General features: G+C 34.0%; 1 protein-coding gene across 3 annotated transcripts; it reads right to left on the reverse strand.

Moving 5' to 3' along the window:
- Positions 1–2,462: 2,462 nt before the first annotated feature.
- LOC142621637 (aberrant root formation protein 4) lies at positions 2,463–14,212 on the reverse strand. 3 transcript variants are annotated; one of them, XM_075794947.1, is made up of 14 exons: positions 13,944–14,212; positions 13,492–13,668; positions 13,250–13,399; positions 10,728–10,791; positions 7,931–8,106; positions 7,789–7,848; positions 7,405–7,555; positions 7,236–7,295; positions 6,878–7,146; positions 6,720–6,791; positions 6,434–6,511; positions 6,140–6,346; positions 4,722–4,773; positions 2,463–2,912 (listed from the first exon to the last, which is right to left on the reverse strand). In XM_075794947.1, the coding sequence occupies exons 1-14, from the start codon at positions 14,025–14,027 to the stop codon at positions 2,701–2,703; spliced, it is 1,812 nt and encodes a 603-aa protein (XP_075651062.1). In that variant the 5' UTR covers positions 14,028–14,212; the 3' UTR covers positions 2,463–2,700. The 3 variants fall into 3 exon arrangements, with proteins under 3 accessions (XP_075651062.1, XP_075651061.1, XP_075651063.1); XM_075794946.1 differs by having other exon boundaries at positions 2,463–2,927; XM_075794948.1 differs by lacking the exon at positions 2,463–2,912 and adding an exon at positions 2,941–4,237.
- Between the last annotated feature and the right edge of the window lie 855 nt (positions 14,213–15,067).

The following is a 15,067-nucleotide window of genomic DNA, read 5'->3' on the forward strand; positions in this document are numbered from 1 at the left end:
GCCCTACCAGCAACAATATACACCGTTGGATTTCGGCCTTCAGGTTTAATTCCAAGGATTCCATGGAATTCGAGTCCAATTTAGCGGCGATCGGCTTTGGTGCTTCCCAATGCCAAATGGAATAGGCTAAAGGAGTGAAGGAGAAAAAACCACGTGAAGAGGTCATATTTCTCGTGGAAGTGATATTAGCAGTTGAAACTTGAAACCTCACCAAGGCCCCGTAGAAAAAAAAAATTCCCTTCCTTTCCTTTTAGAAAGAAAAGTTATGTATACAGAGATCAAGTAATAATTATTGCTCAATTTTAAGGAAGAGCTAAGATGATTCGGAAGCATATCCCAAATAATTGTCTAGTTATTAAGAACAGATGAATTCATTGGCTTGTTGATACTCTAGAAAGGAAAGAATTTCAAAGCAATACTGCTAGAATAATTGTAGAATACTCTCGTACTACTATAAATAAATACTCTTTACTTTCACATAATAATGAGTCCTACTAATTATCACCGCGCACTTTTAGTGTGGTGGTTACTCCACAAGTATAAATGCTTGTGGAGTGTGGTGGGAAAGAGTCAGAGTTAAAGTCTCCAGGAGGGAGTTTCACACACATATACACTTAGATTAGGTTAGAGTAGAATATCTATTTTATATCAAAACAGTGAATCCTACTAATTAAATTCATGGTGGGACTCATAATTCATGTGAGAGTATAGAGTATTTATTTATGGTACTCCTGGAGTATTTAATAATTTTCCGGACTTATTACCATTTGTCATCAATCTATAATAAATAATGCAAGAGAGGATGCTAGAAATAAAAAAACTGTGGAATGAATGCCTAATTGAGACTATTAAGACTACTAGGAAATTTAAACATGTCTTTTGCAAAAGAAAAGAGTGAAATATGCCATTAAGAAAACGTTTTCTTTAGTATTTCTGTTTGCAGTTTTACTGTGGTGGTTTACTTTGTACTGTGTATTTCTTTTCGTATTTTTATTATGAAAATCTAATTCGTCCGAAAATGAAAAAGGAAAGGAGATAAAATGCAGTAAAGGAAAGTGAAGATCGAAGGCAAGTGGTGAAGAAGTCATTTCCAAAATAATACTGATAACAACCGATCCAGTCCGTCCCTAACAGGAAATTATAGGCTCCAGATTATATATACAAAGGAGGATAAGGTCAGAGACATAAAGCATCATAAAAGAAACATTTCCAGTGAAGTGAATCCAGACAGTTATTGGATTTGTAAAACAGCCCAAGTCAACTTCTATTAATGGACCCTAATATCTTTTGGATAGCGTTATGAAGGCCCATTGTTTCTATCGTGGGCCTATACCAACAATGGTGTAACGTAATGTCTTCTTCATACAGCCTCGATGGCTCGACACCATCCAGATCTATGTGATGCAGTAGGAGAAGACCATCAACTTGGTTCCGATTTTATAACATTAAATTTTAACCAAGTCTGCCAACTGAGAAATACAATATTCAAGGCTTTTTTGTTCAAGCTTATGAGAGTTACTCCACAAAAACAAAAACAAAAACAAACATAAACACACAACAACCAACCAACAAACAAAAAAAAGTCAGTAATCCAATTGCCGTGTAGGCCAATAACTACAGTACTACTACTACTACTACTACACCAGGCTACACTTTTACCGAGCTGAACCCATCTAAAACATTCTCAGCCACTGAAGAAGAGACCATCTCTTTATCCTTCCACACTATCAACGACCTCATTAAAAATGATACGAAGATACATGGAGTCTCTTGGATTTCATGTCATGTGATCTATTCCTGGACTGAGCATATTCAAGAGAGCTTGCGCCTGGTTAGAAAGATTAGCTTCAATTTTTGGAATGACTTGAGGCGGAGGAATGTGTCTGGTAACAGGAACTTAAACCCCTCAATCCAGGAGTTAAATCTTATTGTTATTATATGAGTATCCAAAAGAGCATTATTTATTACACGCACCCGTTACGCACATATTTTGAACTGAAATTGTGAGTCAATAAACAATTTTAAACCATAATTTTCACATTATTTTATAAACCAATACCAAACAGGCCTGAACACTTTTCTAGTCGCACAGCTGGGAATTCTAAGGCATTTGAAAAGAGTTCAAAATGAGAGACAGTTGAGTTAATACCGATTTTGAGGGTTGAACTAGGCAAAAGCTGGTTAGATGCGCCAGTCAGAGGGCTCTGGCTAAATTGTCAGAATACATGGCAGCCATATTCATCAATGCCCCGCTTGGACATAGTCCTACAAGCCCCTTCTGATGCATCAAGATTTCATCTTGGCTTTATTGACCTCAAGTCCTACCAAGCAAGATTCTTCATCAGATTCTTAAGCCATTGCGGATAAATAACTCATTCAGGTTAAGATTCTTCATCAAGATTTCATCTTATGTTAAGAAATGTTTGATAAACCTTTTCAATCCAATTACTCATTAAACCTACGGAAGAAACCAATCTTACCCATAAAATATATCCTGAATTCTATCAATACATAAAAAAGAATAAAATAAAAAATAAAAAAAGATAAGGCACTAAAATTTCTAAATTAGATTGAGAAATACAAAGAACCGTTGCCCTGGAGACGTTACCTTTTCTATCCCATTACAATGCCGCTCAGATGTGATTTACCTATTGACTGAAACATCTAATAGCATACACATAAGTGACAACTTTAAGTAGATTATTTCAGCTTTTCTTCAACAAGCTCAATACACCTGTACAAAACCAACTCAACCGGGTTTAAGGTACAGACTGCATCAAATGCAAGCTGATCACAATCATTCCCATTCTCTGCCATTATGCCTGTCACAAGGGTTCGCAGAGGTAGGAGCCACTCATTGTATGCCTTCTGTAAATTTTCCTTGGACAGCACTCCAGTGTAGTTGGTTTTTCCTGTTCCATTTGTCACTTGAGTCAAAAATACAAATAGCATCTTTTAGACCTAATTTTAAATGTATTATCTTTTTTTAAAATTAATTTTTGGGAAAAAATGCAACCACACCCCTCCAACTTAGGGTCAATCACAAACTTAAACCTTGAGATTCCATACTGAAATGAGTGGAAGAAAAAATTCAGATGCAAAACACATGTCCTTTTCGCTTTCCTTTCCTCTTTCTTTTCTACTCTATTTCTGTTCTCTTTTCTCCTTCTATGATCTCCCTTTTCTCTAGCCAGCCTTCCTATGCCAGGCAGGCCCTGTATAAAGCAGCCTTGAGTGTTTGAACATTGTTCCCTATTGTTTTTTCTTAATGTCTGGGTAGGGGATTTCTGTTATTCCATGTCCATAGGTGAGAAGATATAATTATATAAATGCCATTCTCTAATGAAAGGTGCCATATCATTTCATTTTCATAGTTTGCTGAGTTTTGAAAATGGTGCTTATTTTCTGGAAATGGTAACACTGAACGCTTTTGGTGAGAAATCAAGAGATTCTGTGCCTTTTTCTCTTGGCTTGTTTATTCTCATTTGGAGAAGGAGAGGGTAGAATTAATTTAAACAATGGAATGTGGCAATCTGACACTGTTTGTCAAACCATTTTGTTTCTTTTCTCTGTTTATGGTTCTCTGGGTGTCTGGAAATATAAAGCTAGTAAGATTTTTGTACAATTTTAGAAGATGATTGACTAAATCATTGGGTGTCACTTTTGATTGTTTTGTTATTAATTTTCTCTTGCAGCAGGTTCTCATTTGTAGGGCTTGATATTTGTGTTTGCAATTTTTAGTTTGGGGAGAGGATTTTGTTGATGCTTAAAGACCAAATGGCTAAGAGAGATTTACGTTGATGATTGTGATTTAAATTGCAGAGGAGGCCAGTGAGAGAGAAGAGAGATCAATGAAGGAGAAAAGAAAAGAGGAAAACACTGTGTCCACACATTGTGCACACAGTTAACCTAATTTCACCATTTCAGTAACTTTAGGGAGTTGAATTTCAAATTGGAACATTGGGGAATCAGTTTGTAATCGACTCAAAGTTGAAAAAGTGTGGCTCCATTTTGCCCTACTTTTTGATAGATAATCATAATCTCATTCAAGAAAAAATATGGGGAACATAGAACCCATGAAGTTTTGAATGTAATACTTAACCCTTATGACATTGTTTTATGTGAATGGTTAAATATCCGCTAAAACAATAGGTTCCTCATGTGATGACACGTGTCCATATTTAGAGTTTCACTTTCAAAAAACAATCCCGTAATGGAGGTCTGTATTGTCAATAACCTGCGGGGTGAAGTAATACATAATTAACAGTTTACACAAACAAACCACAGGGGGGTTAACTGTTACATTCAAACCTCAAGGGGTTTCATGCTTTTAGGGAAACCAAAAGGGTTTTTTTTGTGTTCTTTTGTGCGTGTGTGTTTTTTTTTTTTTTTGGAAAAAATAAAAAGGGTATGGCACTAATAGATGGGAGCTATACAAGAGATTTGTAAAAGAAAGTCAATATATATTATTTTGATAATATTAAAGAACTTAAGTTTACAGAAAAAAAAAAAATATATATATATATATATATTAAAATTTGTTGGGATATTTGTCATTATTTTGGTGTATTTCTATTTGTTACCCCTTGTTTGTCCTTTCCTTACTACCATACAAAAAGCAAGATAAAAGAATTAGCAGTTTAGCACTAAAATTTATGCAACAACAAAGCACACTAGCATGGGTAAAACCTTAACCTTAACTAGAAAAAATAATGAATTACCTGTTGACTCTGTTATTAATATAAATCTGTACAAATTGAGGGCAGATAGAACCTGTGAAAAGTTTGATCAAGGAATCCATTAATTAGTCAGCACTGATTCATTAACGTATTATAACTCAAATTCAAAGATAAAAGAAATCTTCATCATTAGGATGAATAAATAAAGTTACTCTATACACTTCTAGGCTGTAAACATCTCATCTTCTTTTGCAAATTTTTTATCCAATAGTTTATTTACCTATTTAATTTTTTTTTTTTTTTTTAAAGGCTAAACTAATAACATTATCATAGACGGCATACTAAAACCACAAATACATGTCTTGGCATAAGCCAAATAGAAAAAACACTACCCACTGTGAACTAAACCAACGCAGAGCATGGACATGGTTGTAGTATATATTTTAAACAATACACGAGGTCTGTCCGAGTACTTCCAGAAAAGAGCTTTAACGCTATTAAAATTTAGCAGAAAATGTCATATGTTTAGTAATTTCACTAAAGGGCTTTAAAGAGGTCTTCAAAGCTGAAAACAGTTTTAAGGCTAAAGCTGAAATTTTAAGCTCTAGTGTTAAAACTCTCTAGTGCATTGTTCCAGCCTTTAATAAAAATAATGATTTGAAATAATTGCCCATACTTATTTTTCAAATGACACTTAAATGGCCACTTAAGTTTCCACTGATTTTAAGAGAGAGCGAGAGAGAGAACAACAATAATTAAATGAAACTGACCATTAATTGAATTGATTGGGTTCAAGTCTGATAATACAAGGCATTTTTATTATGTCCTCTGTTAGAGTTGTTGCTGTCGTTTATTTTTTGTATATTAGTACAAGGATAATGAATAGACATAATTTCCCATACTTATTTTTTAAACAACACTTAATGGCCACCTGAGTGTCCACTGATTTTAAGAGTGAGAGAGAAAAACAAAAACAACAATTAAATGAATATTTGTCATTAATTGAATTAATTGGGTTCAACTATGATAATATAAGGCATTTTTATTATGTCCTCTTTTAGAGTATTTATTTAATTATTCAATTTGCATATAGTACAAGGGTATTCTTGTAATCTTGCCATATTAAAATATAATATATATATGCCAATTCTCTCTCTCTCTCTCTCTCTCTCTCTCTCTCTCTCTCTCTCTCTCTCTCCTTAACCCCAATTTTCTAGTTTACAACTCAACTTGGTATAAGAGCACGCGCTGAAGTAATACACTCCAAAAAACTAGAACAACAATCAAATTCAACTAATCAGCCACCAAACAACTTCTAATAAATGCCATAGCAATCTGCCAAACAGCATAAAGAAATTTTGTAAAGGAACAAAATAAAAGTCGCAATATAAAAAAAAATGAAGCATTACTGACAAAAATAATAAAATCAGAAGATTTTAAAATGCTACTAGAATAAATACCGCATCACCATGCTCAGGAAGGGATGGAGGTCCTCCCTGTGGCGGCCTCAAAACAAACTCCACCAGTTCAAGGATGCTGGCATTCCAACAAAATGAATTTGGGCATTCTTTATTTCCAATTTGCTGAGCTTCATTATTTCCCATTGATATTCTTTTGCGATTTTCCATGTACATTTCCCCTTTAGCAAGATCTATAAGAATTGCAATCTACAAAACATTGTTATGAATACATCAGATAATGAAGCCTTGACTCTAAAAGGTTAAAAATTATAGAAACTGGCTTGAAAAAATTACCATCGAGGAAGAGTCACTATTTTTAATCAAAGCTTTTAAAATTTCAAACCTCTGAGAAGTTGGGATATCAGCAAGTACCTGGTTTTGAGTAGCAAAATGAAGCAGCTATTAACAATGCATGTAAAGAAGGTAAACAAGAGAGAACATAGCTTAAGAACACAGTAAAATCTTAAAAGTTTTAAATTAAAAATGGTAAGGACCAAAACATAACCCACTTTTGGATAACACAGCAAATAAATTTCTTGTAGATTTACAACATCAAGGCATTAAGAGACAAATTCCATACCCTTTTAAATGCATCAAAGGAAAGCTTCCTTAACACAGTATCTGGTGCATACATGATGACCATTTTAATGGCCTGAAATGTTAGTTTTGATCATCAGAGAAGAAACTTTAATAAGACAAATGCATATAATGTACAAACTAAAGCTGACAAACAACTACCTGTAAAGCAGCAAAGAGACTAGGCATATAAGATGAGAAGTCTATATGTTCATCACATTTTTGGAAGATGTTTTCATCAGTGATGCAAAGCAAAAAGTCGATGGCATGTCTCTTTAACTCCCATGGCAGATTAACAAAAGAGTAAATGTGCTTCAACATGCCTACTGCTTGCCACCTTTCAGTCTGGTTACTTCGAAGTTCATCCTTGACAGCAGTCAGGTCCTCTTTAGCAGCCTGAGCAACCCCATCCAAGACATTGCCCCAAATCACTGCCTCAATAAAATTAAATACATTTCAGACAAATAATATCAGGAGAACTTCCAATAGAATGATCAAATTTGTATTCAAAAGCATGAACCTGAAAGTGATGCACCATGTTTGACATAGGATAAACAACTCATATAATCATCTTCATCTTCTGTGCATTTGCCAAACAGAAAAAAGTAGTAATAATAAATAAACAAACGAAAAAACCAACAAGCTAGAGCAAGAGAGGTGATCAATATAGTATACAAAAGTAAGTATACCTCCTGTAACAATGTTGGTCATTTTGTCAACATCAGACCCGGTTATTAATCCAAAATATGATATGCTACAATAAGGGTAGAAGCATGACAATTGTGACACCAATTGATGACAGCTTGATCTTTTATAAAACATGCTGACTGATGCAAGAGCCTGCATATCAAGGGTGTATTTCAAGACACATACACAGATATATTAAAAATCAGTACAATAGATAAATAAGAAATTACTACTAAAATACAAAATTTTAAATAAATAAATAACCCACAAGCAAATGAAAGAGGAGAGAGATTGTATACAGTCAAACACGAAAGTATTTTCTAGATGTAACAAAAAAAATAATTAATGCTCAAACTGGAAGTTCAGTTCCACAGAGAAATGCCAACCATGATTTGCAAGACATATAGACCAAGTAGAGCACGAAGTTTTTCATTTACAATGCCCTCCTGTTTCACAGAATGGAAGGTCATCACAATCTCATAAAAGGATATAAAAAATCTAAAGAATAAATATGGGAGTGTCACAGACCAACTTTGTGCAAACTTCATGTATAGAATTGGCAATGCCTACAGCTCTATCAAACAATCCATCAATTTCTGTATCTCCATCTTCTGGCTCTAATGAGATGACCTTTAAAACACTAACGATAACAGGAACTGCTACTTTTACTTGCTCAAAGTGACGCCTCTGAATGGAAAGGAATACTGAAAACCAAAAAGAGTATGGACCAACAACTTTCTCAGCCCACTGCAGGCAAAAAATGTAGCTTTCACATCTTTCATACAGAGTCACACAGATTTTAAGAACGGAACCACATTGTACAAGAACAGAACTGCAAGAAAATTTGCACATAAATATAAAATTTAGACCTCTTTATTTGGTTAAACTTCTGGTACATGCGCCCATAGAAAACCAAGATATATAGAAATATCTCTCAATCACCAGTTGTCAATACAGATACCGGATCTGAACTAAGATATATAAATTAGGGTAGTAGAAATTCTTTATAAATGGCTTCAATAGGCTTGAAAGCTATTCCTATGGTCTTAACATAATATAAATAATAAACTGTCCAATTTTCACTGGGCAGCTGCATTTCAACTAAAAAGAATTCAAGAAGAGATAGCTATTTGTTAAATCAAAGAGCATTTGTTTAGTGAGTCGATTTTGCATAATTCTTCTCCAAACATCAGTAGCCAAGACAAGATTAAATTTAATTTAATTTGAGATGGCTCAGTTCTCCTCCAGAAGGAGCTTTGACACCTTTAAATTTCTGGCCTGAACAGGCCTAGGCTCAATACAGCTGAATTTTCAAAAAGGACCCTGAGCAGTCAGCCAATCTGCAGTTGATGTCTTTGACCATATCTGTGGCTATGTTGTAGACTCAGCTCAGCCCTGTAATTGTGATGCCCGCCCAAATCGCACAAAAACCTATAAGTGACTCCATAAGTTTCCCCACAAAAGACCAGCTACTTCTGCGGCACTAGGATTGCTCTTAAAAAGAGCTATTGCAAACAAGTTGCTCACTAAGGACTTTTCTGTTCCTTCACTTCAAAATATGGAACCCAGCATACCTAACACACACATCTATTCCTCTTACTTCAAGTTGAAAGAACTCCGGCTTAAAGTCCAGTTTTCATAATGTTAATTAAAGGGAAACCCCTAGAAACAGTAATGGCATTGAATAGAATAACACTTTATTACATATGACACAAAATTAGAATGCAAACCCCAGCATAGAGAAAGTTGCGGAATATAAATCTTTTTCAGATTTAGACATTGCCTGACCATTTAACCCAAATCACTTAAGTCCCAATATTTTGCTCTTCAAAGATTTGAGGTGGAAGTATGGACCTGGAAACAATACTACATGAAAGGTTTCCCTATAATTTGATGTGCATATTTAACAAACATTATGAAAACTGGACACATATTTAGAAGAAGACTGAGGAACCCTTCCAAATCTTTATAAATGTCAAACAATGATCATGAGTTGTGTTTTTTTTTTTGTTATTTATAGCTTTAAAATTAATCTCATTATTTGTACTTATTTTATTCCTTTTGGTGCCTGTTATTCATCTTTTCAACTAAAAATTAGCAAAAGAAATATTTAAAATTACGTTTAATTACCATTTTGGCCCTCAACCTTCGCCTCATGTTTCAAAATGGTGTGTCATTCCTTAACCTTTTGTTATTGTGTGAAAATAGTCATTGCCATTAAATAGTGGATGGAAAAGTCTGACATGACAAATGGTAAGAATAAAATAATATGTTTATGCTTATTGAATTCCACTGTGGATGCCATGTAGCCTTTATTAAATAAATAAATAAAAGTAAAAGCATGAAACAATCAAGATGCCAAGTTAGCTGTGCTATGGTTGGGGACTTGCTTCTCTGCCAACCAAACAAGTGGTTTAGTTGCAGACCTAGCCAGACACATTGTGCACAAATTTATGAAACCAAAGCTCAGTCTCCATTCAATCATAAGCCCGCCCAATGTGTAACTAGGCTTCTTGTGAAGACCCTCCATAAATGATATCCATGCAATAGGAAGAATGCATGCAATGTTGAGATCAAGGGATGCTTGATATACATAAACTCTAGTTCAAGTACTTCCACAATCAAGCACGACATAGAACTTATATGGTCCTTGAGACCAATAAGAATAAACATAGAGAGAAATCATATAAATTAAAAGAACCAACAAGAATAAGCAGAAGATAATCATGGGAAGGCGCAACCACTTGTTGCACTTGGACGGGTTTCCTCCAAGCAATCCCTTCTCCTTTGACCACGTAGCATACACAGTGTCATCCAGTTAGCATAAACATACTATTCTAATCTCGCCATTTGCAACATCAGAATTTCCACCATTACTTAAAAGCAATGACTATTTTGACACAAGAACAAAAGGTTAAGGACTAGAATGACACAATTGAAAGGTTAGGGATCATTTTGAAACATGTGGCAATTGTTGACGACCAAAATGGTAATCAAAACTTAATATTATTTAATTAGTTATTAAATATTTAATCATTAATATTTCCCTGCCATGTCATGTCCAAGATCAAGAATCGATGTATTTTCGCATTTGTATCAGAGCATGTTTCATCAAATTATTGTGGTTTTATTGAATTTATTTTACAGAAAAATAAATTGTATGTAATACTACTATGAAGAAGAAATTATGCAAAAAGAAGACATTATCAGCAATTACTCAATTGGATTGGGCCGATCCATGGATGGCGTGCAGTTTATTAATATGTAAATAAACTAATATACCACTGCCTTCATCCATTAAGGCAACACAAATGAATTTCATTACCTTTTGAGAGCCCACTTAGGAGAGGGGCAACATAAGCAGAAGCCTTGATCGTCTTACTTAATGCCTGGTATCAAAATCACTTGTTAGCAAAAAACTAGACCACAGAACAAAAAGTAATTACAAGTAATAGAGTAAATGGATCAATTAAGCATACATGCTTCTCTACAAATATAAGAAGCAATGAAAAATACAGAGGTATCACAATTATCCCACATAATTGAAGCAGCAGAATCTAGGTTCACAAATATCAGACAACAATCTGAAGACTAATATCTGATGGATCATATATAGAGAAATTCCATTTCAATGCATATAAATTATTATAATGGCGTCATAAAGTTCCATTTCTAATGTCTGCTTTGATTAGTCACTCAAAACATGAAAAATTAAGATTTGAAAGCCAGATGAATAACAGAAATAAGTGCTGAGAAAAACTTGACATGTAGGAGTCACAAAGTAAAAGCCTATTATATAATGGAATTAATAATTGTCAAATTATTTCAAACCTAAGTATGTAAAGCAATAGATTAATTGAAAATAAATAACGGTGGCAAAAAAAAAAAAAAGAATAACAGGAATAAAGATGGTGAGCAACATAGGACCAGTAATATGTCCATGTTGGTTACAAGCTCTACAGTTTAAAGTAATGGACATTCTCCATTACTGTTCCAAAACACGTTAAGCTATGAGCAAGTCTGTACAACAATAAGATAATTTGAAACATTCATCAATAGGAGGTGAAAAATAAAAAGCTATATATAATGATAGTGTAGAAAGTAGGAGCTACATGTTGGTTAGGAGCTAAAAGACACTAGACGCTACATAATGTCAGCAGTTGAGAGGGGCACTAGGCAGGGGGGTGACAAGATCCATCATAACATTTTCTTTTCACAACTCTGACACAACCATCTAATAAATTGGTATCAAAGTCAGAGAGTGGTGCATGTTGATTGAGAGTTTTATGGTGCAAACTGTTAATATTTGCAGTTTTCAGGACATGTTTTGCTATCTTGCTAGATCTTCTAAGATTAGTAAAGCCCCAGATTTTTTTTTTTTGGGATAAGTAAAGAAATATTTTGTTGCAAAAAGACTACTTCATGTACAATTGACACAATCTAAAGAATTATGAATAAAAATGATTATGTACAGAAAGCCAACAATTGAGTCCAAGACACCACCAAGCGTGAGACCAATCAAATAAAGAACTAGTAAACATAGCAAACAATTGAGTCCCAATACTTTCCGCATCCTCAAACGTACGCTGACCAAGACACCACCATAGAACCGCAATCATTCTTGCTTTCCACAAAATTATGCCTTAAATTCTTCACGTAGGGAAGCCCCATTTCACAATTAAAAAATATGTGGTTCTTCAAGCTAGGTAGCCCAAGATTATTCATTGACCACAAAATACATGAAAAGTTGTACTCAATGACCCTAGAGTATCAAGTACTTCTCTCATAAATGTTGGAAACTTTTCAAAAACCTTGTCTTCCTCCTTTAACCCACCATATCACAATTAGCAATCTATATCACATAAATATATCTTGAAATTCATTTTTGCTTCACTTGAACTGAAATCTCAAGACCTTTTACCAGGCAGAGCCCAAAAGCTTAGAGAAAGTGTTGCCCCAAATAGCTTCCTTTTGTGTGTTTGGGATGATCAAAATAGGAGAATCTTAAAAATGGCAGAACTCTCCTCCCCTTAGTGTAAAAATTTGCAGTCCTGTGTTTTTGGCCATGATATCTAAAGAATTTAAACAAGTTAACAAATTTGTTCACTTAATATGCATATATTCTTAGCTCTCTGTTCCGGGTGTTTACTACAAGATTGAGATATTTATTTATTCATCAATTTAAAACAGGCTTGACAAAACAACAGAATTCTTCCAACACTCCTTCCATGAACCCTTTGAACCCCTCCAATACCCAAATTTTCTGACTCTACACAAGCTAAACCACACAAATACATGATGCAATTGCATTGCACAACATGGGAATATGAGACAACCAAACCCTAACAGGCAATCATTCCAAATTAGTAATCCTAAACTAAAAATGAATCTTCTCAAACTTTGTTCATTAAACATCCTTAGTAAGTAACTGTGCATTCTAAGTACACATGGTTGGACAGCATAAATTCCACCAATGGAAATGCTAGCAGAAGCATTACATGATTTTATCTCTGTGTGCTCATAACTATATGTTTGCCTATAGTAATAAATTACAAATCAAGCCATACTGAAATTTTTGTGAGAAACCCATTTCTTTTTCATGATTTGAACTCAATTATGTAGACTGAAGTGCTCAGAAATTATGCAGTGTATCAGTAAGTAAAAATTTAAGTAAATCAAAATACAGAGACGTCATCAAGGACTAGCCAAAATTTCACTTTTCGCTATATAATGTTTAATTCAATATTGTTATTTAGATTCAAACTCCAAACTTACTTATTCCTAAGAAAACAACAAAACAATATAAAGATTCGTCACAAATTTGACTACATACACACACTAACATACCTCACAAAGAATTGAAAGCATGTCCCTTGGATTACACATAGCTACAAATCGATCAATAACACTATCAGCTATCTCCAAACATCTGTCCGACACACATGCAAACTTCGCGACTGTCTTTGGCAGCACCAATGACAGAGCATCAATAACTTCCTGCCACACCACCAAACAAAATTATGAAGTTGTCAGCAAATTACACATAACATTGATCAGCAATAATCAACACAATGAGGAAAATATTAAACCTGGTCCGATGAAGGCGAACACAAATATCCATGAATTTCTAAAAGAACTTCCAGTGCATTGTTTTGTGCATCCACATTATCAGGGTCTGATAAAGCAGCATCCGATATCGTCTCGAAGAATTTGACAAGCTCCGAGACCGAGTTTTCAGATTGATGTGAATCTCCCCCTTCAATCAACTACAGGATATACATATATATAAAACTAAGATTATATACATCAACACTAAGTTTGGTTACTGATCATAGTGTTAACTTTGTTATTGTTCGTATCCTTTTGAAATAAACAAATGAAACCTCAAGACTCAAGTGTCAACTAAGCCAATAATGATACTGTCCAAAATTTAACATGATTTATATTTTGATTTTTTTTTTTTTTTGGGAGAAGTCTTGGTCATTTTCTCGGGAACCAAACAGGACTGAGGAAATTCGAAAAGAGAAGAGGAGGGACTTACTTTGGAGCAGGAGTGGAGGATTTGTCGAACACGAAGCACGAGAGGAGAGGAGGGGCGGTGATCGTCTGCGCTCTCCTCTGACATGGCGCCGCTGCAACTTGGAAAATCGAAAAACTTCTTGAATCTGAGCTCTCAGAAGTTCGAATCGTCTGGTTCTAGATTTCGAAGCTTCGGCGTTAATGGTTCAAATATTCGAATCCTCTTGTAACTTTGGAAGCAGCGAGAATCGGCGGGGTTTTGTGTTTTCTTTGTTTTCTTTTCTTTTTTTCTTTTTTTTTTTTTAACGAAGAGGAAATAAAATAATTAAAATTAAAAAAAGGGCAAATTACATATTTCAACCCAGTGTTGTTTTTCAAAAACAAAAAAAAAAAAACCCAGATTATAGTGTGGCCCAAACTTTTAAAGTGATCGATTAATCTTCTAATTTGAGAGAATTATTACAATGTCTAGCATTCCATCTAAATTAGGTTTTTTTTAATATATAATTTCATCTAAATTAAGTTAGACTTGTGCAAATTACATGATTTATGAATCACACATTAACTATATACGAGTCAAAGATTAAGATATAAAAATAGTAATTTATCTTATAAAAAAATTTGAGAGTTTCCTTGTCATTATGTCTCTAGTATGGATTAAAATTTATGACTGTTAAGCTAAGTTGGCCAACTCTACTAGTTTAAACTATACCCACCAAATTTGAAATAAGTTGATTCTCAAAAAATAAAAAATAAAAAAAGAAGATTTGGATATTTCAACATTATCAGATATTTAAGCGAATACTATAAGAATGGGTTTGGGCTTTGGCAAAGGAAAGATGAAGATGCATAGGATAAATAGGGACTATTTTGACCAACAAATCTGACATAAGGTTCTAACTTGCCAATTTAAAGTATACATAAATTATGGGATGTGAAAAGCAGCACTCGACATCCAAAATAGCGATAGTCAGTGTTTGCTAAATTAGTAATGATATGACAAAATCCATTTCATTTTTTTAAATTGACGAATTGGATTTTAAATAACTCTACGGTAGAGTTACCTTAAAAACTTTATAAAATCATAATATTTTTCGTAGAGCTTTGTTAGGACAAAAAATAAATAAATAAATATATTCACATGTG

This window comes from Castanea sativa, chromosome 1, assembly GCF_040712315.1.
Source record: "Castanea sativa cultivar Marrone di Chiusa Pesio chromosome 1, ASM4071231v1".
Taxonomy (NCBI): domain Eukaryota; kingdom Viridiplantae; phylum Streptophyta; class Magnoliopsida; order Fagales; family Fagaceae; genus Castanea; species Castanea sativa.